This window comes from Amia ocellicauda, chromosome 23, assembly GCF_036373705.1.
Source record: "Amia ocellicauda isolate fAmiCal2 chromosome 23, fAmiCal2.hap1, whole genome shotgun sequence".
NCBI lineage: Eukaryota > Metazoa > Chordata > Actinopteri > Amiiformes > Amiidae > Amia > Amia ocellicauda.
The window spans coordinates 14,452,572-14,480,260 of record NC_089872.1 but is presented as its reverse complement, the minus strand read 5'-3'; the positions used below and the strand labels follow the sequence as shown (position 1 = coordinate 14,480,260).

The window sequence follows — 27,689 nt, the reverse complement described above, 5'->3', positions numbered from 1 at the left end:
TCCGTATCTTCTCCTTTGGACCAATAAACAAGATGCTCCAGGAGCCTCAAAGAAAAATCAGAAAAGATTCACAAACAGTCATTTAATTATCTTCACAGTTGCAGGAAATATAACAGTAAAATTACATTGGTTAATTTAAATATAGGAATATACTGACATTCTTTTTTTTTTTTCCAGAGGTTTGGTTTAACATTCTTAATTTATGTATTTATTATATATTTTCAAGGATAAAACATCTTTAAAATTGTGTCAGCTTCCAGTGCTGGAAGTTTTTCATGTACACACAAACTAAAGCTTCCCAACTTTGGGAGCTGTGTTTTTATTCAACTTAAAACATGCAGTTTCCTCTTTTCCCTGTAGAGGTTTTTAAAAAATAAATTTCAATAAAATATTCCATTTGTACCTACATATAAATCTCCTTCACTTAGAAGGCTAGAAGTTTAATTACACTTTCATTAAATTTAGGAAAAAACACAGGTTAGGACATCCATAGAAAACACATACCTCTGCATTACATAGCAAACAGCTTTTTATTGGGTGATCAAAACTCTGACAGATATTCTAGAACCAATCACTCCTATTATAGATCCAACATCAGCATGCTTTTCCTAAAGTGGTCATAGTATATTTGACTCATTTCTGACACCACGTTAAATCTAACAAAGACCTGAGGGTCAGTAATATGGACCTGAGTAGTGGCCTATTTCACCCTTTGGAAAATATTTCAGGATCAAAAAATTCAACGTAGAAATACGCCTACCCCAACTTTTTTATTTTTATCTCTTTTTAAAATAAATAACTTCAGTATTGTTTTGGTAAGTTTCAAAACATTAATCAAATTACAAAGAGCTACTAATAATTGTGCATTTAGACATGCTAGTTGAAACAATCTTTAATGGCTAACTATCTTTAATAGTTGATTGTGTTTTACCCATAAGTTTGACTGAAAAATCTGATATTGCACCAATCCAAATTTCAAATAAATCATAATAAAAAAAACTTTGAAGTGAGTTGTCATTATTCATAACTGGTCTTCAGCAAAGTTTAAAAAATATAAAATAATGTAATTTGTATTTTATTGTTCTCCTTGTATATTGTAAAGAAATGCATTTATACACTTTTTTAGAGCAATCGAGGTCTGTGTGATAAGTTGTAGTTGTGAGCTTTGAGTGGCAAAAATATAGTGTTAGCTTGGTTGTAGGGCTCCCTCTCAAAAACAGCACAATAGTAATTGGAAAACTGGTACGTGTTTTTTTAATACAGAAAACATACCCTTTGTATATATTTCCCCCTGAACCTAACATTTAAAACAAATAAGAACGGATTTCAACAATGCAATACATGAAATAAAATATAAGTGATGTCCTGTCTAGCCTACGGTGGTTCATTGAGGACATGAAAACAAAACAAAAAATAGCCCCCTCTGGTTATCTCATGATCACGACATAACGTGCCATTATGCCGTGATCACAAGACAGCCTTTTTTTACTTTATTTATTTATTATTATTATTTTTTACAGTTTTAGGCAAGTCTATTGCTTTTAATCTACTCCAACAGACAACTTTAATGGGAAAAGGTCAAGTGTTGTCGCTTAATGGGAACATCTAAACAACTTTCCCAAACAGTCTCGTGTTCAATACTTTGGCAACATCAATGTCAATCAAGGACTTTTAATATTTTACATGAGAAGAGAAATAATGACGAATTTGGATCAATCTGTTTTTCAGTGTTTTTGAGTATTTTTAAGATCCATAAATTAGTGCACAATCATAAAGCAAATGCATATTGGTGTGAGAATTCCAGACATATGTTGATTTTAGTTCAGGCCTATGGGCTATAAATACCCCAACTGTTTAACAAATAACTGAACAATTTTGATTTTAGTAAAATAGCAAAAGGAAACCATTACAGTTAGAGACATGCTTCCTTGGCGAGGTGTAACAGGCGTTTGTAATCAGGGAATAAACAACTAAAACACAAGGAACAGTTAAAGCCCTGTGTGTGCATTACATAATTACTGACACGCAATTTGCAAGGCTAATTTGGGTCTTCTCACTTGCATTTGTTTGGTATTTCCTCCTTTAAACTGGTCAAGATGGCTAATGGTTACCAGTTCTAATACATTTCAAACAATGCCTCTTTATATTAAAATTTGAACTTGAAAAGATAGCTATTACAATACTTTCTATTAGTTTGAGTAAGACACTGGGATAGTCACCCACTGAACTGTTGATTCATGTTTGCTGGATGAGGTAAAACCTGTTTATATGCCGAAATATCTTCTATTTATGTTCTGTACATTTTTTAAGACAATTGTCAGGGAATCTTGGACTGATTTCAAGAAACAACAGAAATAAAAGAGCAATCTCTATTGAATTATTTTTTACATATTGCACTCACAGGAATGAATTATACACAATCTGAATTATACACAATCGCAAACATTGTTTCAGAAATCTATGGCTGATTACAATAACAAATGATCATTCTTAGAGTTCTTGACTGATATTTAATACAGTTAATATACACTCACCTAAAGGATTATTAGGAACACCATACTAATACTGTGTTTGACCCCCTTTCGCCTTCAGAACTGCCTTAATTCTACGTGGCATTGATTCAACAAGGTGCTTAAAGCATTCTTTAGAAATGTTGGCCCATATTGATAGGATAGCATCTTGCAGTTGATGGAGATTTGTGGGATGCACATCCAGGGCACGAAGCTCCCGTTCCACCACATCCCAAAGATGCTCTATTGGGTTGAGATCTGGTGACTGTGGGGGCCAGTTTAGTACAGTGAACTCATTGTCATGTTCAAGAAACCAATTTGAAATGATTCGACCTTTGTGACATGGTGCATTATCCTGCTGGAAGTAGCCATCAGAGGATGGGTACATGGTGGTCATAAAGGGATGGACATGGTCAGAAACAATGCTCAGGTAGGCCGTGGCATTTAAACGATGCCCAATTGGCACTAAGGGGCCTAAAGTGTGCCAAGAAAACATCCCCCACACCATTACACCACCACCACCAGCCTGCACAGTGGTATCAAGGCATGATGGATCCATGTTCTCATTCTGTTTACGCCAAATTCTGACTCTACCATCTGAATGTCTCAACAGAAATCGAGACTCATCAGACCAGGCAACATTTTTCCAGTCTTCAACTGTCCAATTTTGGTGAGCTTGTGCAAATTGTAGCCTCTTTTTCCTATTTGTAGTGGAGATGAGTGGTACCCGGTGGGGTCTTCTGCTGTTGAAGCCCATCCGCCTCAAGGTTGTACGTGTTGTGGCTTCACAAATGCTTTGCTGCATACCTCGGTTGTAACGAGTGGTTATTTCAGTCAAAGTTGCTCTTCTATCAGCTTGAATCAGTCGGCCCATTCTCCTCTGACCTCTAGCATCAACAAGGCATTTTGGCCCACAGGACTGCCGCATACTGGATGTTTTTCCCTTTTCACACCATTCTTTGTAAACCCTAGAAATGGTTGTGCGTGAAAATCCCAGTAACTGAGCAGATTGTGAAATACTCAGAACGGCCCGTCTGGCACCAACAACCATGCCACGCTCAAAATTGCTTAAATCACCTTTCTTTCCCATTCAGACATTCAGTTTGGAGTTCAGGAGATTGTCTTGACCAGGACAACACCCCTAAATGCATTGAAGCAACTGCCATGTGATTGGTTGGTTAGATAATTGCATTAATGAGAAATTGAACAGGTGTTCCTAATAATCCTTTAGGTGAGTGTATACTTCTAACTCAATAATAATTGTGTTTACTTCTACTCAGTAAAATGTGTAATAAATAAAATTATTATTAAAAATATTTTTTTTTGGCATTACATAAAGCCTTTTTTAACAGTTTCTTTAATTAAGTGTTAATGTGGGGGTTTGATATCTAAATACTTTTATGATGCTATATAGGGGAGTCCCATATTTTATTCCGCTTATAAAGAGAATACGGACTCCTGCGTGGCAACACTTGACCTTTGACCTGACCTTTAGCAAAGGTCACTTAATTTACAGTAAAGTGGCAAGGTTCAGATTCACAAAAGAAAGAAACAACCAAACATAACCCCTTTTCTGTACACAAAATATTTTATATTTATATATTTTTATACTTCCAGTAACTGATAAAGTACTCTATTACCTATAAAAGAGGAAACATAACAGCAATGATTCAAACCAAAGCATGCAGATATGTAAGAAACCAAGTTCCACTATTGTGCCCTGTGCCCATTACATAATTATATATGTTTAGTGTCATTTTCATTAAAAATAAATAGATTATCTTTTTCGTTATTATTACTGTTATTATTTTTTTTTAAGTTCACCATGCGGTCAACACTCAAGTAAACCATTTTCAATGGCTAAGATTTGCAATTTCCATCAAAATCTGAAAATAATAAAACAGTGCAGAGGAACAGAAAGTCTCTCTATAATATTTATCTAAATATAATAAACATATTATCTGAAGGAAATGAGATACCAAAGATATACAGCTTAAGCCAAAATATATATAGATATATACACACAAGTACCGCTCACCCTGTGAATATCACAAATTATAAAATGAAAAAAGTGCAGAGCACCTGCTGCCAACAAAATAATAAAAAAAAAAACATACAGTAATATGAGGAATTTAATACACATAATTTCCTATTACGTAAAAGTATTCTATATATACATTAATCTGTAAGTGGAAAGTATCCAAAACCTTAATTTGAAACAATGGTATACATTTATTTATTAATTTATCAATCATAGAAATAAATTGAATGGTAGTCAAAGTCAATCTGATTGGAATCTTTACAGGCTCAATCAGTTCAACAAACTCTAAACATATATCATTAATAAATAAGTATAATTGAATGAAGACTATGTAAAATAAATAAATCAGAATAAATTGTTTCAGATGAAGGGTATGAATACATTCAAGTACAATTATACACACATGCGCTCTCACACACCCACACACAAACACAAATATATATGTGTGTGTGTGTGTGCGTGCGTGCATTTGTATGTATGTATGTATTTAATTCAAATGTAGGACTGTTAAAAATAATGCAAAGTTTTGAGGCCATCTTACTCAAAGGGAATTAAACATATTTTAAAAAACCCAGTCAAATGAATCATCTGCCACATGCTATTTGTTATGATTGAGGAAAAAAAAGATGCAAACATATACATGTACTTAAAGTATCTGATCAAAATGATCCATTATGTATATGTACTGCCCCCTGGTGGCAGTACAAGTCCATTGTACAAACACATCTTGACACACATTTAAATACATATACAACCTACCTTGGAATATAATTGGACACAAAACTTTTTATTTTCTTTAATCAACCCTGTGATTTGTCCCTCACAAGAAAATTACAAGTTCCCGTTAACTGCTGTATTTCCTTTGGTTTTGAAGCCCACTTCTCACCACAAAACCCCTTTTTAAATCAAAACTGCTTCACGATAAGAATCTGAGTTAGAGACTTCTGAAGAAAATAAAAGACCTGCCAATTAAGGCCTCAAATGGACAAGCCCAAATATATATGGGGTTAGCCTGTCCTTATATACAATAGTACGATCTACCCAGGGCCAGACAGTGCAAGTGCACGTTAATCTACAGGGTGCACATGGAGAGTGTTTCTTCATGGCAAAAGGAAAAGAAAATCGTTATCGGGGAATACTTACACATCATTCAAACACCCACTAGTCACCTTTCCAAAGGACAGAACGGTAACCAAGCAGTGCAGAGAATATCATGATTTCAGGACAGACACCATACCATAATACCATAGCATAGTACCAGAGGAACCAGTTCTGTAACTGCGCTTCTGTGATGATGGGTGAACATGGAAATAAAAAAGGTGCCTGTTTGCATGGGATTGTAAACATTTGCCAGTTAGGAGCCAATGACAAAAAAGCATTAAAACAGAATTCAGCACATGAGTAGATGTCATATAAAAAGGATTTTTGTCTGTTTAAAAACCATAAGTGTTGTTACTAATCTTACTTCCCTTTTATTATTTTCCATCTACCACTACAGTGTATTTTGAAAGGCTAATGATATGTGTATAAACTGGTTTGAACTATTTAACTGTAAATTGAATATAGAAAAACATAACCCAAAAAAAAGCCTCAACAAAGTAAGATTTACTGGAATCACTGCTGAGAGTTGCACCGATTACACTCATACTAAAGCATACTTGTTGAAATATTTTCTCTTGGGTGGAGGAAAACAGGAGGCAAAGACGGGAAATGAAAAGCGGGCTGTTGCGAAAAAAGAAAATACAAAAATATAAGTAGCATTCCTTTAGATGGCAGTTTGTCTCAATTCAGATTCAAACTGCGTTTCTGAAACTGCTATAGAAAATTAATTTGAACGAATAGTGGTGAATTTACAAAGACACCACAAAGGTTGCGAGCAGTAATCATTTTGATGCATTTCCTCACGATTAGCGAGCATAACACATTTCTAGACGTGTGCGTTTAGAAATACAAATAATAACTTTAAAAAACTAAACATATTTTGCAGCAAGAATTGTGAGAATCACATAATTATTCAACTACAGTTCTAGCCAATAAATAAGAACAATAATGGGGTGTATGACTTCTAAATATACTACCGCCTCATTAACAAGCAATGTGCAAACGGACTTGAAAAACCTCAAAAGATAGGAAGATATAATTTAGACATATATCATATAAATAGCAAAATTGTCCAGCATTATCTTCATGAATAACTTATTTAATCAACAGAAATGAGACACCAAGATCTCATGATAGCACTGTCCTAAACAATCCCAGTTTTTTTCACAAGTATATAGTTTTGGAGTGCCGGTTACCATGAAAGCCATTTAAAATAATCTGACAGAAATCAAAGTGGTCCTTTCAAAACACTGCAGGGCTAGTGCATGTGCCTTAGACTATCACATGAAACATTTGATTCACTTGATCAAGATATGCTGAATTCATAGCCCCTTTAGCTTTTATATCTTCTACTGTCCAACCGAGCAGAACGATGCGTTGTAAAAGGTTCCTTAGACTTCCATATTATTTGTGTGCTTCAGTTTTGGTGGGGAGTGGAACTCCATACGGAAATTGGATGATGTGCTCCTTAAATCCCTGGCTGCTTATAATGTCACCAGAATCAGGATGGTTTTACAGCGTGAATGCCTGGATGTTTCCAAAGTTCTTCCAAGCAGAAATAGACAATCCCAGATCCTTCAAGCAAACCCAGCCTATACACAAGACAGCCTTCTAATGAGGGTGGACATAAATCCAGTAGATTCAATCACCACACAGATGTCCACGTTATTTGCCGGTTATGAAATATTCTGGATCGTATTATGCAGCGAATGGGGTGTCACAACCAACCAAGCCCTAAAGTTTAGTTAAAGCCCTTCCTGAAAAATACAGAATTAATGCCCATCTGACAAATATACATTTTGTATATCTTTAATTTAATTAACCTGACAGATCCCCCGAATAATGAATTAACTGACTTTGCACCTTTATTCTTAAATTAGAAGATTTGAGTTCACATTTAAGCAGGAGAACAGCTTATATTATTTGTGCCCATGAATACTGTTTTTCTCCAGTCGGATGTTGTGTCTCATAGAGTCACAATGCATTAATAATAATACAAAGAAAAGTAAAATAGGTCCACTAAGAGATACTATTAAACTGATCATCAGGGTCTCATCTTTGGGAGAGGGCAGGTTTTATATTCAGAACAATTATGAAAATCACATTAATTAATACATGTACACATATACAGTGTGTTCTAACTAGGTATTATCTTTAAAAGACCCATGATATGATGCATCCTCTAGTACTCTAAGTCAGTTATATTTGGCATGTTTTTCTAAATTCAGAACATTTTAGTAGTCACTGAAAAAATGTATTGGTAGTGGTGCTATATAGGTCACTTTACAACAGACAGGGGTTTCTCTACACATACCATCCAATAAGGGACCTTCTCTGTAATTCTGTAATAAGGCAGTGTTATTACTTTAATACTGATTCCCAAACACTATCTTATAAATACATATGAGCAGAACTGGAACAGAGAAATACTACTGGTGTGTGTTGACACAACCAGTTCTTCAAAAAATGAAACCTGAAGGAAATACAGTGCTGTTCTATATATACTGCAGGATATAAGCCACCCTCAATATAAAGCCTTGAAAACAATGTCATTCCTGAAGGATACACTTTTCTTCGACTGGGATGTGAGGACTTGGCATACAGAGCTCCAAAAACATAAGCAGAATGAAGACATGACGGAGTCAGACTGGTGGGGCTTGCAAGATGATGAATCCAGATATCAAACGGAACTTCAAATATGTGATTTTCCATCGCCAAATATATACATTAGGTCACCTGTACCTTTCATTGAGTCACAAAAAATTAAAACAAAACAAATAATAATAATAATCCAGTATAGCTTTCTCTTCAGTCCAGCTTTCAGCCAGGTAGCAGCTAATGAAAACAAATCCATTGCAAAAATTCAGGTTTGTGAGTTTCACATACAAAATCTAAAATCAGTTTTCACATCAATGCAGGCATTATTCAACACTTTGCTTCTCTGTGATGTCTGCGTGGTTTTTCATCAACAGTCTAGGATATATGCTTTTGTGCACATATTTGTTTTCTTTAAGTTCTTCTCTCTTTTCACCAAAAAAGATGCACAAGCCTTATTCATATTGCACTGAAGAACCAAAAAAAAAAGAAATAATTTAAAAGGATTCAAACGAACAAACAAACAAACCCCCCCCCCCAAAAAAAAAAAAAAATGAAGGTCCAGATGCTGATTGGGAAGGAAATATCAGAGATCCCGGCACATCGGTAGGTTGACAAACGTGAAGACATTGAACTCGATCATGATGGAGAAACACAGGAAAATGGCGTACAGAAAAAGGCACACAAACCCCAGTTTCTTATCCAACACCCATTTGTTCAGATGGACACCCAGAACCTAGAGACAAACACAAAAGACACAGGTGAGACCAAATCCTTCTTCCTGCACAGCCTGAACCCCTTGTAAGCGACAAATCTTGTTATCCATTACTTGATCTCAACATTTTATTTAATTTCTTTTACTCCTTTATCCTTAATATGACATTTTACAGTCCATTCCTTATGTTACAGTTGCACAACTCAAGGATAGAGCTCCCTCACAACATTGACGTTATTAAGTGCTCAGATGATTGACTGAATAGAAGCTTTAAAAAATAATATCCCGCCTACACATTTACAAGCCTGGCGTTGCTTTTTACATCTCTTCTCAAGAGACGAAAACCTTTTCAAAGCACCTTTTTTATTTTCAATCAAAATATGGTGGTAAAAACTGGATAAAATCTCCGGCAAACGATTTACAAAAACATATTATTCACAGAGTCACATACATCTGCCTTGCAGTCTTACTTAGGTAAGCTGTCGATCTGAAACACAACCTTGATTGGTCGATTTATAGATACCCTGAACAGAACCATAGCTGCTTCAGCAGGAGTTTGATATGTTACAGATGTACAAATCTCTGAAGAAAGATAGAGTGAGCTGTTGGGTTGCTTCCCTTTTTTAACCACAGTTCTGTGTCAGAAATTGCTCTTGCGTTCACCAAAGATACATGTCTGGATTAACAAAACAGATACGTTTTACAAGAGAAATGTGCTCCGTGATGGAAGTTCACACTCTACTAATGATCTACGAATGACATGCAGTATTACAAAACTGACAACAAATGTAAAACAACACAAGCTGCTAAACAAGCTGATATGCTTGACATACACATCTGGTCTAAAGACAGGCCTTGCATTTTTTCATTGGTAAGCAGTTTACAGATTTATTTTGATGTGTACTTACTGTGAGAAAAACTGAAGCTAACAACAGTCCAACAGAAAAAATGAGTCCTTTGCTGTTCAGATGAATCTAAAGGAAATAAAATACAAATTAATGTGATATTACCTAGAATAGGAGAAGGCTGTAAGCAGGTTTAACACACTTGTTTTATCAACAGAAATGCTGTTGTTTTTATAATATTTATATATGTATGGGTTGATTTAGAAGAAACACATTTTCTTGTCAAACTTAGTAGTACAGTAGACCAAATATGCAGTCCACGAAAGGTCCTTTGTGATTCTAAATTCTCCTTTATTTTCCCCCTAGGGCAGCTGAAAATATATTGTATGTGTGTTCTTGGGAAAAAAAAATACACTACCAGGTGGAGTATTTTTTACTTTCATGTGGATTCATGTGTTGAGGTTTCTCGTGTATAGAGAAGGTTGTGAAAGGTTATGAAACTCATGATTGTACATATTTTAAGCCTCATAGTAACCCAGTTCTGAGTAAATTCAATCTTTCACATCCTGACCAAAATAAATAAAGATAATAAGACTATTATGTCAAGGACTGTTGGATATTTGTCTTAAGGGAGGGGCAAAATACATTCTTTAGCGGTCTTGGCCTTCACCATATGTGTTTAATTTAGTGTGGTTTGACTATACTGGTGTACAACAGGTGTATATCCAGCTTTATTTCAGTTGGAGTCATTCCAGATGGTCTCATACCACTCTCCAAAGGACAAGGGAAAGTTTAATAAATAACTTTCAACAAATAAACTACTCTAATCCCACTTTCCAGAGAATTAAACAATACATCACTATCACAGTCCGTTCGAATTTACTCGCTCTACATAAAGCTTACTGTAGGGAATAACATCATTATATCTTGCTTTATCAACAGCAACTCGCCCAATACATGAAACACTGCACATTCTGGGTAGTGTTGGCATTTTTCCAGTTTTGGCAAACAAATTCCCTGCAATTCGTTAATAGGTTTTAGTGTATCAAGGTGCATGCTATGAAAATCTCCTGCAATTCCATTCCTTTAAGCCCAGAGGACGTTGAAAATGACGCAGGTGTTCCGTGTAACATACAGAGATGTGTCTCCTTCCTCTACAGTGATGTTCACAGTACGTTAGAGACAGATGACGTGTCAATACGTTGGAGGCCGGCCTCAGCTGGATGGGTTTGCTTGGGTGCGCCGTACACTTAATCTAATGATGCACAGGTGACCTACAGCCATAGCACTGGGCAACATACCTCTGTGCCCAATGGTGTAGATGTCTGTCAATTCCTATTCCCAAGATGTCTAAAATATTTAATGACCCTTAAAAGGCCCTATGAATGCCATCCTCATGATATGCTTCCTGAAGCTCACGTTACATTATTAAAGCTTTACAAGTCGAAGCAGGGAAAAGAGAGAGATCCCCAGGAGAAAGACTATTAGCTCAGGAATGCGGTGACTCAGGAAGATGAGTGAATATATAATACACTGCAGCTGTGATTGCTCAACTCCCAGGAAGACTTGGTGGTGTGGACTGTGAGGAACATACCCTACAACGTTTACGGTCTGAGGGCCCTGTCACCTAGTCGAACAACATGTGTCACCCACAGCGTCCGTTACACAAACATCCAATGAGGGATATCTCCTGGGATGGCAATACAGTACTTCACATAGTGTTTTCAAGTGAAAGAAACCATGTGAAAAACTAGTGTGCTCCACATTTGGAAATGCTTATTATCATATGACCAAAGTAATATTCAAAATCTTTATTCTGATAATGCTGACACTTTCAAAATTAAGGTTGGCATTAAATCAAAACTTTGACCCACACACTAATAGAAAACTATAATACTGTACTCAGTAGCGGCTTAGTAGTAGTGAAAATCTCCGGTGGGGTTGGGGGTCAGATTCTCAGATTTAACTGATGTGATTGGCTGCCCGTGGCTTTCTCATTGCCTGTCCAGTTTGGAAGCCACACCAGCAAAGTGTGTCTCCTCTCTGTTCATAGCTCCTGATATTTTAGGTTTAATACAGCCAGAAGTGGTGCTGCGATATTCAGAGCTGCGACTCTCTCACAACTTTTTGCATTAGCAGCATATGGTAATTGTTTTACCATACTATTACTAGAATTACTATTACTAACACAAATACTTACATATGAACCATAATCAATGGCCAATGTCTGCAATGTCCATGGAAGTCCAAGTCCTACTAAAATGTCAAACACGTTGCTGCCAATGGAGTTTGAGACTGCCATATCCCCCAAGCCTAGGTGTCAAAAACACAATGAAGTGAGTGGAAAACCTACAGAAAACATGTTCAAACACCAAAATAACAAAACCACAACTTACATTATATTTTTTTTAAATCTTGCTTCTGGAATGATTATAAATATTTTATGCCTAAGTTACACAGGCAAAAGTGAACAATAAATAAAGATAAAAGGGATAAACATAGCTTATGTAACCCTAGAAACACATTTCCCAAAAGCTGCTTCAGCATTAAGTGACAGCTCTGCACATTACTAGTTTCAAGCCATTCTTCAAAGCCTCCTTGTTTTTATTTAAAGTAAACTCCCGTTCTTCTGTCCCTGTTATTGTTCATGTTATGGTAACTTCTATCCATAATTAATAGGCTACCTTGAAAACATAATTTCTATTTTCAAAAATTTGCAGGTTCAAAGAAAAAAAGTATTCATGATCAGTCACGATCCAGTGATATCAAGCCCCTGTCTGTATGTAGATTAGGAACTATTTCACTCGAATTTGAAAGTCAAGGTGCCAGGATGTCCATTATTTCTGCATTTGTCAACTATTGGCTGCATTGATTTAAAGTTCTGTAGAATGGCAGTAGAAGCAAATGGAAGGAAACAGTCGACAAATAAAAAATAATTGAGGAACATAGCTTATAACGAAAGCTGGCTACAAAATGAGGCAAAGCAACAAAAGCAAAAAAAAAATTGAATACGAGAAGGGATCTCTCCCTACCTTGCCGTGCCACAATGAGACTGGCCATGCAGTCTGGTACACTGGTCCCTGCTGCCAGAAAGGTTATACCCATGATCACATCTGGGATTCCCAGAGTGAATCCAATTACAGTCACCTAGAAAACAGAAAATACACATTTCCATTTATAACACTGCCATTACCCTGCCAGGTTACAACTATTGAGTTCAGTCCAGCAAAGCCTATTTTCCCTAATAGTTATGAAGGGAAACATGTATTTCAAAGGAGGTATTTACACTAACAACCCCATACTGTGTTCAATAACATTGTAAAAGATTTTTCGGCTGGCCAAAACAAAACTATTTGTCTTACCATCCAGACCATAACGTAGGAGAAGCATGCAATCCACATGGTAGAGGTTATGAACGTGACCATAAACCACTTCTCCCACCGGGGCAATCCACAGTTGGGGATGGTGAAATAGAGCAGAAGACAGAGTGGCCAAGCCAAAAGCCACTTAATCTTGTTACACACACCAGCTGTAAGGAGAGAAAGGCTGTGGATTAGAGACCGTATTTCTCCCAGTATGTTTCCAAAGGGGTAATGGGGCACTGACAGGATACTGAATGTGAAGATACTAAAAGTACTGTAAGAAGTGTGGATTGCAGAAGGAACATTTTTAAATCTCTTTCACAGAATACTGCATCCAAATCTGTTTCCCAGAGATAAGGGCCCTTCCGCCCCAGGCCCTACTTTACCTGGGGGGTTAAAGGGCACAAGGGGCCCTTCATTTTCATCATCATCCTCTTCCTCTTCATCATTCTCATTGTTCTCGTTGTCCTCATTCTCGTTCTCGGTCTCGTTGCCGGTCTCCATCCCATCGTCTTCGCCGTGGCGGCCGTTCATGCCCCTGTCGGAGGAGGTGCCCAGGCCTAGCCCGTTCTCGATACCATGTTTATTGGGGATCCTGATGGCCACGTCAGAGTCACCGTTGCTGAAAGTCTTGTTGTTGATCAGCCGCTGCCTCTGCACCAATGGAACAGCACAGAAAATCAACACTAATGTGGTACAGTAGTTTAAAAGCAATTCAATACCTGAGCTTCAATAAGTGATCAGAGAGACAAGATTTGCATCTACCTCTAATACATCTATTCCTGTCACCTTGGCGTCGCTCAGATGGACTTGGCAGCATGACTGTAACTGACCACCGGGTGGAAAGAAGGATATGCCCGTGGAAAAAGGGTTTATGTGGTAGTAAAACTATGCTGACAGTGAGGCAGGGGCCACCTGCAGTGCCATACCTCAGTGATTAGCATTCGGCTGGCCATGGTGAGCCTGGTGCGCGGAGGGAAGTGGTTGGTGATCATGATTCGCAGGCCGGCCTCAGAGAAGGAGAGCTGGTGAGGGTATGCGGACAGCAGCTCGTCCACCATCAGCACGGAGGTCTTGCGATGGAAGTTTGCTGGAAATGAAGTGAAGCATTGTTGTGGTTTATGAGATTTATTCCAGCATTCATTTTTTTAACACAATAATAAATAAAAAGCTAAAAACATAATAATAAATAAATGCAGTTACTTTCTGTATACACAGAGAGATGTATGCATATAGGGTATGGACTTAAAAATACATCAAAATATTTATTGTATCACACATTCGTTCTTGTTTACAAAACTCTCAAAACATTTGTCTGCAATAAAATACATTGTCTAGTTGAAAAAGATCACACTCTCCTGCTATACAATCAGACATATTGTAAGGTTAATGTATATATGATATAGTGATCACTCTGTCAGTCTGTTTTTCAATGTAATGTCTAAAAACATACAATTTATTCTCTTAAAAATACATACAGTACGTTCATTAGATAAATAGACAGTAGTTCAACACTAAATGTTTCAGATGTAGTGCTATCAAGTATGGCTTTTTTTCCTGGCTCTCTGCACTATTTGGCCTATTAATGGAAACACAGAGCTAATAACATCTGACATTTTAAACAATCTGCACAGCGACTAAGTGAGTCTTTTCTGCAAGGTCTTCTCCAAATAGGCTACAAAGCACCTGCAGAAAATGCTGCCCCAGTTACAAGAAATGTATATGCTCTCTTGGGAGGGAATTGTTGGCTCTATACCCTGAAACACGAGAGATATATGTTTTAGAAATCAGGCACTCCTCAGCCATGCAGTATTCATTTTAATGTTTTTCTGCTGTCACTATGTAAGCAGCTGCTTTCATTTTCAATGACGTGTTTTTGACAAAATCAGCTGAAACAATTATGCAAAGCTTTTGCAGAGTGGCATGAATAAACTGGCTTGCAAATGGGTTTGCTTTGACTTAACACTTTTGCAAAAAACAGAACAGTGTTTATTAAGGAAATTTACACAGTTTGTCCAAAATGTGCCTGAATAAAAAACAAATAGTCCCAGAATTTGATCACTACATGGACTCCAGAACATTTTCAGCACTGTTTTATTTCAACACCAAGAACACAAACCTGCACCCATTCCTATCCTAGACTCAGTAAATACGGTATATTGCTTCCCCAATTGCTGGCAATGTTACCTTTCTTTAGTAGCACTACAGTAGCGTCACAGTTGCTGTTATCATCCATGTCTGTATTATTTGCTGTTCCATTGGCCAAATTTATTGCACCCTTCTTCCTTCTATCAAAGTAACGCTGTGCCGTGGAGTTAAACCTAAATAAAATGTTGAGAAAATGTGAATTACACCGTTAAAGACAGTTTATAAATCCCACCCCTCTGCAATATTCACAAAATGTATTATCATCATGCAATATCAGAAATATCAGGAAAAAGACCTGTTTTACAAACAAACTCTGCACTTACTTCATGATCATAATGTACACCAAGTACATCGATATTAAAATTAATGACTCCCACCTGTGAAAGAGAAAGAAACAAGTTTATAAAATGACAACAATTGAAGGCAGTGTGTTTCTCTTTATCACAGCTTTAATATGCTCTTCAGTTGTGAATCAAGGATACACTATTTGTATATTCATAAATTACAGTGAAACCTTTAGGATCAGCCTGTGAACCATATATATTGTTTTCCTACTTTTGTAAAGACAGTTTAATGCCATCTCAACACAGCACACTTCACAACACTTCCTTTGCACGGGGCTCATTTGTACTTTACGTTTGTCTGGACCTTCTTGCAAATTTTTGAGCTATTAATTAATTAATTAAGGTATTAATACGATATTAAAATACCTTTAAAGAAAGACCATTAAATCAAATGACACTTACCAGGAAACCTTTTCATCATGAATAAACTTTAAAAGAAAAGAAAAACAATTATATGTATGTTACATCATGAGACATTATATAAGACACCTCACTCATACAGTGAGGACTTGCCAAGTACTGAAAATAATTCAGATAACTTTTGTTAAACATGTTTCTTCACACAATTACAATCAAATGTGTAACTCCTTTTACTGAAATGCATTTTCTGTTAAAGACAGATGCTGTTGGACGCAATGCTGCAATATTAACAACAACAATTAAATTAATTATTGCAATTCCAAAAGACCTTGACAGATTCACTACTCCTGCAAAAGATTATAATGTGCTCAAGACTTATTATTAAAATAATTGCTTATACCCTACTGAACTATTCAAATTCAGCTACTGTCCTGGAGCAAGCCGTGCTGTAAATGCAAAAATGCACATGGCACAAAACCTCCAATTTAAATAATACAGATTTTCAAACGAGTGGGGGTATTAGGGAGGGAAATAAACAAGCAACTGTTTGAAAATGGCTGGTCAGAAGAGGATCTGCTGACTTGTGTATAGTTTTAGTATAGTGTCCAGCTGTGACATAGTTTTGGTGCTGAGTTGAAGACATGGAGCACATGTGCTGGGAGATGTCATTTTAGAACCACAAGATGGCAGGAGATCCTCAGCACTAGTTGTCGACAAAACCGCTATAAGCCTCTGCCTGATATTAAGCTTCTTCAAACATCTTAAAGTCTTCTTAAACTATAATATGTTGTCTGAGGGCTGAATTAGAAGTTAAACTTCTTTAAATAAAAGTTAAATATCTTGACATATCTTGAATTTTAATCATCTAATCTGGCTATATCTTAATGTTGGAAACAATAGTGGACTGAGGTCTGTCAGGTTTAATAAAATATCATAGTAACAGTTCTGAGGGCTAACACAACTGCAATCTGCACCTCTTTTTAGGAGCCCACTGAAACACTTAAATGTATTAATTTAATAGTTTTGTTTATTGATCTTTATTAAAGAAAAAAAACAAATTATCAAATTATAAACAGATAACAATTAAGTATCATTGCAATTTAATTATGTTCAAAAGATTAATTCTATATATAAATATCTACATAATGAAACCCAATTAAACACCCAATCATTAAGAAAAATCAGATATTTTTCTTTTTCATCCCAGTCAACAGTTAATACAATGATCATGATGAATTACAGTAACTTCTTCATCTTCTGAATGGTGTACTGCATTGCAGTGCACAGCAGAAAGACTTGTATTACATCAGTATATATACCCAATATTTAGTCCTAATAATAGCTAGAGCCCAAACCCTAGTGAACGCCAACAATTCAATCTATGCCCAATCCAATACTGTCTGTCTACGCATACTCTGTAGACACTTAACCCTAGTACAAACACAAATGTAACCCAATTTTGATCCCTTCACTTTAATGCAAAATATAAAGATAATTAATCGAATAGAGCATTAAATACGCTGTTCATTCATATGTAATGAGGTATTTCTAGTGTTGCTCTCCTATAAAGGGCCATCCTTTAACTGATTTAAAATCAAGCTTCACTGTAGCAGACTCTACCATCACACATTCACCAAACATCCTGGATGAGAGCCAGCATAAACTGCTCTACATCTCAAACCACTACTACTAGCATAACATAGACAATGGGAATTTGCAGAATTTCATTTCTGGAACAGTTGGAATCTGGCCCAAAAACAGGAGAAATGGGACCCACTCAACTGCAACACGGCACTGGCAGGGTAGGCATTCAAATAACTGGCAGGCATATCTATATATATATAGGAGGATTATAAACTGTATCATTATTATGATGTTAAAAATAGCTTGCTTAAAAGCATCTCCAGAAATATCAGTATATTTTTTAGTAATAATAATAATAATAATAATAATAATGTGATTCAGGGTAATGATTATACATACAGATGAACATAAACATAGGTTTTCTATTTGTTTTTACTTTCAAAAGATGATACACAGCATTATGAGAATTACATTTATTATGTTTTTAAGAACTGCACACAATGGCACAACATGGAAATCAAAAAATGCAAAAAGCTGCCAGGTTTGAGTGAACTTTGCTGCAAGGGAATACAAATGGAAGAAGAATCCACATCTGACTGAAGCAGCCAGCAAAACTCACCACGATGAGCGCGGCCACTGATAGGGTATAGAACGCAGAGTCCCTGAGAAGAGTCCAACAGGACAGGTGGACGGCCTGTGGACCAAAGGAAACCACGATCAGTCAAAAAGGTACAAAAGGATGATACAGTAAAATAAAAGTCGATAGTAGATTCTGGCCCCTCTGATAGAAAATGTAGGGCGGTAATGAGATGAAAAGAGAAATCATCCTGGCTCCCAAAACAGGTGCTCTAATTTGACACTCATTTATGGTCACAAGTTCCCATTAAAAATTACTCCATGTTGAAGGAAACAGGGACATAAGGAGGCCACACGCTAAACTGCAACATCTTATAATACGTCTGGCATGCAAGGGGTCGGGGATATTAATAGTTAGAATTTTACATCACTGTAATGCTAATCTCGTCTGTGGACTTGATGGAAGTGCCAAAACTGGGATCAGCATGTGAAGGGCTTTACGAGAACATTACTTTACTAAAGCCGTGGCTTGTAAGTTGTAGTAAGGCATATGCTAATGTCATACCGTGGAAAAATAAAAACACTCCGCAAGTCTTCCTCTGTTCAAGTCCTGGCTTACTGTCACATGGCTACACAAATCCCTGTGTTCGTATTCCTCTTTCACACTGTATTATAAATTATATTTGAATTAAAATATAATACAGTGTATATATATATAATAGCCAGCAGGTAACATACATTATTAATACAATTATGTGAGAGGCTCTTTCTGTCTTACCCTGAGAATCACTCAATGATTGTATTACAGGACTTTAATACACTACAAGCATGCTATTATTCCTTATATAATATGTAATCTGTATTCAATTGCAATTCTGAGTCTGTTTTGGGAAGCTTAAATCAGGCTCTCTGCATGCAAACTCTTATATGAGACGCTGCATCAGCACTGTCTTATACAGTATTTAAGAACCCATTACCATTGCTTTAATTTAGATTTTTCGGAACACTGTAATATGTTATGTACTTTTTAAATTGATAGGATTGTATAAAAAAGATATATACTGAAGTGTCCAAATCGGCACACCATTTTAAACCTGTTCAAAGGCAGTATATACCCTGTACATGAGATTGCTAAAGAGACACAGACACCATAAGAAGAGTCACGGTACGTCTTGCTGGGCTCTAGTTTTAGCAACAGCAGTGATTTAAAAAGTGACAAGGCAGTGCAGGAGAAATCAAATCACAAGACGACACACCAAAAACTGTTCCAGGGACAGCTGCTGATCTGGGTCGAGCTAGGAGTCTAGTCCCAGAATACCCCTCTTCACAGAATAAACACACAGATACAAATCTCAGAACAGTACACAACCAACAAACAAACAAACAAACCCCATGTACCATAACAGTTTAGCCTCTATGAAATATAAGTTCACTAAATCTGATGACTTCTGCTTAGCCCTGAATGAGTGAATCAAGCCTCTTTGAATAATTATGTGCCCTCAGCTGTTTCAGGATTTACAGCATTGGACTCTTATTCTGATAAACTACTGTTCTAATCCTCCGCACCAGAAAACACGCTCTCGTCCTAACAGCAACATTGAACTCTGTAACTGTTGCTGCATCCATTAGGATATTAGACATTTGCACAGAAAGTTTCCATCTGTCTCAGTATATTACTCTTTTAATATTGCAGCGCTGACAATAAATAACTACTTAAACACATTTACATTGATATTAATGTGGATATCTCCCATGTATGAATGTTACCAAAGTGCCAGGTGTCTGAAGTAGCTAGAAGTTGCAGCTGTTCCTACTGGATTATGGGCATTCTTTCACTAACAGTTTCAGAGGATGTTTTTAAATTTGTAGCAGAATATAATCTCCCCGTTTATTTATTCTTGTTTCTTAGCAAGGCTATTAATCCTTAGCTGCCGGCTCTAGAGTTGTTTGATCACTTTTTAATCCTACTGTATGCATAGCTAACGAGAGAGGGCTGGCTGTACACCTGCAAATCATGGAGGAAAGCACACACATTGATTATCCTCTCTCCCATTGAGAGTACAAGGCAGCAGGAATATTTACAAGCGGTTTCCTAGCAAAACCTGCAGTCTCTCCCCTTATATAACTTAATTTACAACGGTATAGCGGTCAATAATAAACGGCCTCTTAGGGAAAAGTTTGGGCACTTTCGTCCAGGGGTGGTGGGGGTGGTTGGGGTTGGAGAGTGCAGAAGAATTGCGGTCCTGGGGCAGTGGGAGTGGGGTGCTGATGAATTGTGGTCCAACTTCCGTGAAAAAAAGGGCAGGGGAATGAAAAGGGGCATCCTTTAGCCACCCCTGCCCCCCCCCCGCACATCCCGGTTACTAACCACATTTATGTAACCAAAAGAAGTAAAAAAAAGTCTTAAAAACAAACTGAAAACTATTCAATCAGACCAGTTAAAAAAACTGTGTCCACTGAAAAAAGTCAATATTAATGGAATTACATAGGGGTGAAAATGGCTCTGTTCAGATTTTTGATTTTCTGAGAGATTTCTGCCACTTTCCTGGAGATCCTGTTTTTCAGATCATCATTTAGCACCATGAAAGTAAAATACATTATACAGGCCCAAATAAGTGGGTCACTGGCGAAGTGTGTTCTGGAGGGAGGGGGGGGAGGGATGCTCGGGTAAAGGGCACTTTTTGAGTCTAAGGGAAAAAGGGCAGGGACTCAAGCACCACCTGGGGTCTATCTGTGCACATGCCTAGTCATTGATGCGGTAAATAAATCTCATTAACCACGTGCTAAAACGTACTTACATATCCAAAACCATACTACTGTGTAGTGCAGGTACTCTAATTTTACCTTCATACATTACTGACCTTGTAGAGATAAAACAATAACCCTCTGTTCATGCCAACTACCTCACTCATTGTTCAGGTATAAATATATATATAATTCCACTTCCTTCTCAGTGTTCACTATTTGGCCCATGCCTCCCTCATCACTGGCATGCTGGTACCACTGTCTTCACTCTTATTTGCCAGGCTATTGTCTCTCAATCATGTGAGAGCCAAAGAATGCCTGCGAATATCAAACTCCACCTATCATTAATCAATAAAATATCTTGAAATGCAGGGCATTATCTGAATTCCCTGAACTTGCTTAATAAAAATGATATTAGTCCATGAATGCCCAACTTCAATAAGAAACTACTCCTTTTACTAGTGGACATTAAAGGAATATATTAGGTATTTGATATACTCTTTCCACTAGATTTCCTCCAGTTTGATTAGTGGCATGTAGTTAAAAGATATTGAGTTGTATTTCACTTTTCAGCACTGCTTAATTGTATGCAAGTTTTTAAACTCAAATCATTTAAATAACGGAGAATGACGCACATCCATGTAAAAAGGTACAAGTGAAATACTGTAAAAACACTTATTATCTGTGTGTACCTTAACACAGTATAGTAAATAAATAATGTGTAAGAAACACACCAAGCATCAGCTCTTCATGCTATTGCTTCACAGATTATTATTTAAACATCCCTGTCAGGACCTCTGGGGCATCTATTTCTACACTGGAATTCCTGAAACCATAAAATACAGGCCATAAAAGCAGCTCTAAAAAACCATTTCAACCTCAGAGCTGTGATCAGCCGGGAGCACACTGTAATCACACTTTGCCTGAGGCTGTGATGGCTAGAGCTCTCCTCGCTGGTTTGTACTAATATAATACACACATTTTAGACATAGAATATCTTAAGGCATGATGCAGTCTAAAGACGTCCATGGTGTACAGAGTCAGCTGTTCAGGCCTAGCTATCTGTGTTCAATTCCAGACCACAGAGGATCTAAGCTTACACCCCAGCAGACGTTTAGCAATGAAACAATATTAAACCCCCCAGCAAAATGTGTTCGTCTAACTTGAAAGTGGCCCAGGAATACATTTGGTTACTGAAATGGCAATTCAGAGCTGACTGAAACCAAAACAAGCTGTTTACATTTCATGTGCTTTACATCCCTGGCTGGCACAGAGAGTATACCAGAGTGAATGAAAAAATGTGGCGTTAATCTGTTTATCACAGAAGATGAGGTAAAGACAAGGGGACAAGAATCCAACAGAATTCTTTCAGAGCTAAATTCCAGGCTAAATGTATTTCCAGCAGAAAAAGGAAAAAAAAAAAAACTTTGCACATATTACAAGTTACATACGTGAGTTGTGCACACAAGATTTCAGTAAATGATCCACTCAGCTCATTCAAAACCATAAAATGATGTTAATTACAAAAATTACAAAATACCTTGCAGCACCTGTTGAAGAGTTGAGGTGTCAAAATGATGTTGACACCAAAATAAGTGCCTTGTTTTTAAACTGAAATCAAACATTTCAGCAATTGTGTATTTTAAGCACTATATTGTTTACACTCCATAAATAAAGATATATTAAAGCACTGTACATTAACAGCGATTCATAACTAACCAATGACATGGTACTCAATTACATTTAAATAAGAGACTATAAGGGTAAACAATTCCTCACAAGGCGATAACTTTCATCAACATGTACGAGATGGCTCATAAAGCAACAGAGAGCATTTACAAGTAAGTAAATCAAACTTCAGGACGGGCAAAAGGTTCCCAGTAATAAAGGCATACTAATAGCTTCCCTATCTGTATAGTAGATTTCCCCCTGAATATGAAATATATGGAATATGTATATGAAAATATACATCTTTTTAAATCTAATAATTACAAGAAAGAAGCTATTTTTAGTCTCCAAAGAAACGGGCCAAAGCTCTCACATCTCAGCAAGGTCTCCAGTGTGATAATGCTCCTACGGCCTTCAGACTGCACAATGCATGGCCTACTGAGTCACTCTCACATAAAAGCTCCTGTGATATCTATTGTTAATGTCACGCTGTCATAGAGACTGGGTACCAAAGTGTTCAGATGTCAAACGTTACCAACTTTATCTGAACCGGCACAAAAAAAAAACACAAAATACAGACCCAAAAAAAGACACTGCCTAGCTCAGCATTACTTTCCAGCACTGGACTGAAAACACATTTGCAGAACTGACAAGGGGAATGCCAAAAGCTGTTACAAAAACAATAAAGGAAATATGACTTGGGTGTCTTACATCCTGAGTCTCAATGTAAGCTGTTATTGGAGAAAGAAGTAGACATATCAGGTTGCCCTTATTATTGTTTGGTGATTTTTAACATGCAAAAGGGCGATAAACCAATGGTTTTAGTACATGTATATGTTATCATGTATGATTATCTTTCTTTGCTACAATGTTACATGACTGACACAGTGCTGACAAGAGCTTTACAGCTGATTGCAAGCTGTTGATATAAAATATGCTTGGTGTAAAATCTGCTTTCATCGCTGATTCACTGTCACCTCCATCTGCACTTGTGAAATGATTGTGTGGAAGACAAAACACTTGTAGTGACTCAGCAAGAGCAAATGTTGACTGTCATTGATCAAGTTGTAGGAGTGATTTGCTTGAGTAGTAGATGAGAAAAGACAGCATCAAATCAAACTCACTGTCTGATAGAGTCTTACAAAAGTCATGAAAAACCACATTCTGACTGAAGCCAAGCTGACCAAGAAGTGATCAATGAATTCAATAGACAATCTGTACCTTGAAACTCCACTGAATCGGAAGAGTATATTAAAACTTTGTGGAAACTCAAAGCTGACTGTCTAGTGAAAGAAAGAAACTAGTGAACCTAATTTCTTTATTTTTCTTGCAGTAAGAAAACTCATCACAAAGTTTTAAGCTCAGACATATATTACCTGCCCAGCAAAAATCCCACAGACTCCAATTATACAGAGGATATTAAATACTGCAGATCCAACAATAGTCCCAACACCCACATCTCCCTTGGTAATAAACACTCCTGAAAAACAGAAGCAAATAAAGAAACATTAGACCTCAGCTGTTTGTCTCCAATGTGTAGATATATACTTTATGAATTTTGAAAAATGCTGCATTAATATTAAAAAACAATTTCACACACACAAAAAAATATATTACTATAAATGGGTTTATGTAACAGTTTCAATCCTGAGCTCCTAAGCCTTGCTTGTGCTGTACATTAAAGTAAACTAAAAGTGTTACAAGCCAACATAATAAATTACAATGCAGATTCTCAGGTTTAACATTACATACTAAAGAAATGTGTAAACTGCAGATGAGAACAAATTTAAAAAGACAGAGGCCTTTCCTTTCCTTTTGGAAATTGTAATGTAAGAAAAAAGGGCTTGTGGTGTAATAATTCGATAATAACTTTCTAGCTGTTAAAAAACACATTTATTTTATCGATTGAAATACCCACAGGAGAGGAAATGGGATTCCCTAGTGAGCCAGATGAACATCAGCCATGATTGAGCAGCTGAACTTCAAAAGACCCAAGAATAACTCTTAAAGAAGCCACCATTCAATCTTTGTTAATTATCTACAGCACTTTGTAACTATTGCACTAGCTTCATCTCCAGTAATATGGATCCCACATTGGAGGCTGCAGCTATGACTATTAATACTTTTAAAGCCGCATTATGGTTGCAAAAGTTCCTACACCATTATTTGATTAACTGGATAATGAGAAAATTGTATAGGTAACAACTTAATTACAATCCAAGTGTAAATCTAACACTAGTCCAAGTCCCAACTTTTCATAAATAAAATGACCAACAAGGATAAGTGTATTTTAACATTAAAAGATATAAAAAATAGTATCCAGCATTCTCCTCATTAACACACATGCTTCAGCAGAATAAGATTCATGTCAATTTGAAAATGTTAATACAGCACCAATGACTGATGTAAAAAGTTCAGGAGCTGAACTTCCTGCCGCCATGAAGGTTGCCCCTGCCACATCTTCACTGAGGTGCAGACGCTGAGGAGAAAGAAATCCTTAAGTACAGCTTACAAAACACAATTGCACTGACAGGGATTTTGCTACAGCTTTTTTTGTAATATTGTTTGTGGGGGGGAACATTGGCTATGTATTTTCAATTAAATATCAATGAAAAACTGTTTAGAAGACTTAACAGACTCATTCAATATTCAAAACAGAATACATTCATGAAAAAATATCATTCAGTATTGGGAAGAACAGTGAAAACAAAAACAAAAATGCTTTAAATTGTGTACGCTTCTGTATAATTGATGTGTTATGTATTAAATATTTGGCAAATGAAAACTAAAAACTGTCAGCCACCAGCATGGTTTCAGCTTATACTGCTTTGTTGAACTGTTTTACATTATACACTCACCTAAAGGATTATTAGGAACACCGTAATAATACTGTGTTTGACCCCCTTTCGCCTTCAGAACTGCCTTAATTCTATGTGGCATTGATTCAACAAGGTGCTGAAAGCATTCTTTAGAAATGTTGGCCCATATTGATAGGATAGCATCTTGCAGTTGATGGAGATTTGTGGGATGCACATCCAGGGCACGAAGCTCCCGTTCCACCACATCCCAAAGATGCTCTATTGGGTTGAGATCTGGTGACTGTGGGGGCCAGTTTAGTACAGTGAACTCATTGTCATGTTCAAGAAACCAATTTGAAATGATTCGACCTTTGTGACATGGTGCATTATCCTGCTGGAAGTAGCCATCAGAGGATGGGTACATGGTGGTCATAAAGGGATGGACATGGTCAGAAACAATGCTCAGGTAGGCCGTGGCATTTAAACGATGCCCAATTGGCACTAAGGGGCTAAAGTGTGCCAAGAAAACATCCCCCACACCATTACACCACCACCACCAGCCTGCACAGTGGTAACAAGGCATGATGGATCCATGTTCTCATTCTGTTTACGCCAAATTCTGACTCTACCATCTGAATGTCTCAACAGAAATCGAGACTCATCAGACCAGGCAACATTTTTCCAGTCTTCAACTGTCCAATTTTGGTGAGCTTGTGCAAATTGTAGTCTCTTTTTCCTATTTGTAGTGGAGATGAGTGGTACCCGGTGGGGTCTTCTGCTGTTGTAGCCCATCCGCCTCAAGGTTGTACGTGTTGTGGCTTCACAAATGCTTTGCTGCATACCTCGGTTGTAACGAGTGGTTATTTCAGTCAAAGTTGCTCTTCTATCAGCTTGAATCAGTCGGCCCATTCTCCTCTGACCTCTAGGATCAACAAGGCATTTTCGCCCACAGGACTGCCGCATACTGGATGTTTTTCCCTTTTCACACCATTCTTTGTAAACCCTAGAAATGGTTGTGCGTGAAAATCCCAGTAACTGAGCAGATTGTGAAATACTCAGACCGGCCCGTCTGGCACCAACAACAATGCCACGCTCAAAATTGCTTAAATCACCTTTCTTTCCCATTCAGACATTCAGTTTGGAGTTCAGGAGATTGTCTTGACCAGGACCACACCCCTAAATGCATTGAAGCAACTGCCATGTGATTGGTTGGTTAGATAATTGCATTAATGAGAAATTGAACAGGTGTTCCTAATAATCCTTTAGGTGTATGTAAGTCACGCACTCATTAAATATGCAAATGATTGTGTCTGTGTGAGTTTCAGGGTTATGTAACACAGGATAGGACTTACTAAACAAATTTTCTCCAGGGAGGGAACAAAGTAGTCATCACAAACAAGGGCCAGGGCATAGAACATGTACATCGCCTGCAGGAGAGAAACACAGGACAGTGAGTAACCAACCACAGACCAAGTGTGGGGAAGTTTACACACAACTGGGAGTCATGTGTTCTTACTTTACCATGGGACTTTCCGTGCCAATTGCCATAAAAGCAAATTTAAACTTTACATTTTTATTTAACAACAACAACAATAATAACTATTATTAATATTATCATCATCATCGATAGTACATAAGAACAGAAGAAAGTTTACAAACGAGAGGAGGCCATTTGACCCATCATGCTCGTTTGGTGTCCATTCATAACTAAGTGATCCAAAGATCCTATCCAGTCTAGTTTTGAATGTTCCCAAGTTTTCAGCTTCAGTAGTAGTAAAATATCTGAAAAATAGGATTTATGTTATAATTTATTGTATGTTTTTTTTAAAGAGCAATACTTAGGATATTCATTATTTCCATATATTGAGCTGAATCTCCTGCCAAATAAACACATATGATAATTGCCATCTGGATCATCAGCGTATTAGGGACAGATTTTAGAAAAAGCTGTCAGTTCTCCAGTGTTCTCTTCAGAGCCATATTTATATATGTGTAAGTAGTCTCCTTTTATGGTTTCTTATTAAGAAATGTGTTAATCATTCTGAAAGGCATGTCTTACTGTTAACCTGTAGTAGGCTACTTTAATTTCCAAAGAGAAAAAACGAATCCAAAAATACATTGAAATTGCATTTTTAATATACAAATTATCCCATAGGTAACCTAGCCAATGCCTTGCTAAATATTTACTTTCATTTGTCTGGTGTGAGCTGTATGCACCTTGTAATAAGGGAAAAGGAATTTACAAAGTAGATATACATTGAATACATTTTCCCTGCCCTGGTTAAGCAAGCAACCTT

General features: G+C 37.0%; 1 protein-coding gene across 1 annotated transcript in view; it reads right to left on the bottom strand.

Moving 5' to 3' along the window:
- Positions 1 to 3,464: 3,464 nt before the first annotated feature.
- slc24a3 (solute carrier family 24 member 3) overlaps positions 3,465 to 27,689 on the bottom strand; it is an 86,374-nt gene continuing 62,149 nt past the window's right edge. The window contains exons 4-17 of the mRNA XM_066696915.1: positions 26,745 to 26,819; positions 24,989 to 25,073; positions 23,971 to 24,074; positions 18,225 to 18,299; positions 16,064 to 16,089; positions 15,641 to 15,694; positions 15,357 to 15,490; positions 14,099 to 14,259; positions 13,556 to 13,823; positions 13,170 to 13,336; positions 12,840 to 12,954; positions 12,008 to 12,120; positions 9,871 to 9,936; positions 3,465 to 8,983 (exon numbers count right to left, since the gene is read on the bottom strand). Of these exons, the coding sequence (XP_066553012.1) occupies positions 8,834 to 8,983; positions 9,871 to 9,936; positions 12,008 to 12,120; positions 12,840 to 12,954; positions 13,170 to 13,336; positions 13,556 to 13,823; positions 14,099 to 14,259; positions 15,357 to 15,490; positions 15,641 to 15,694; positions 16,064 to 16,089; positions 18,225 to 18,299; positions 23,971 to 24,074; positions 24,989 to 25,073; positions 26,745 to 26,819 (1,593 nt within the window). The 3' untranslated portion in view covers positions 3,465 to 8,833. The remainder of the gene's footprint in view (positions 8,984 to 9,870; positions 9,937 to 12,007; positions 12,121 to 12,839; positions 12,955 to 13,169; positions 13,337 to 13,555; positions 13,824 to 14,098; positions 14,260 to 15,356; positions 15,491 to 15,640; positions 15,695 to 16,063; positions 16,090 to 18,224; positions 18,300 to 23,970; positions 24,075 to 24,988; positions 25,074 to 26,744; positions 26,820 to 27,689) is intronic.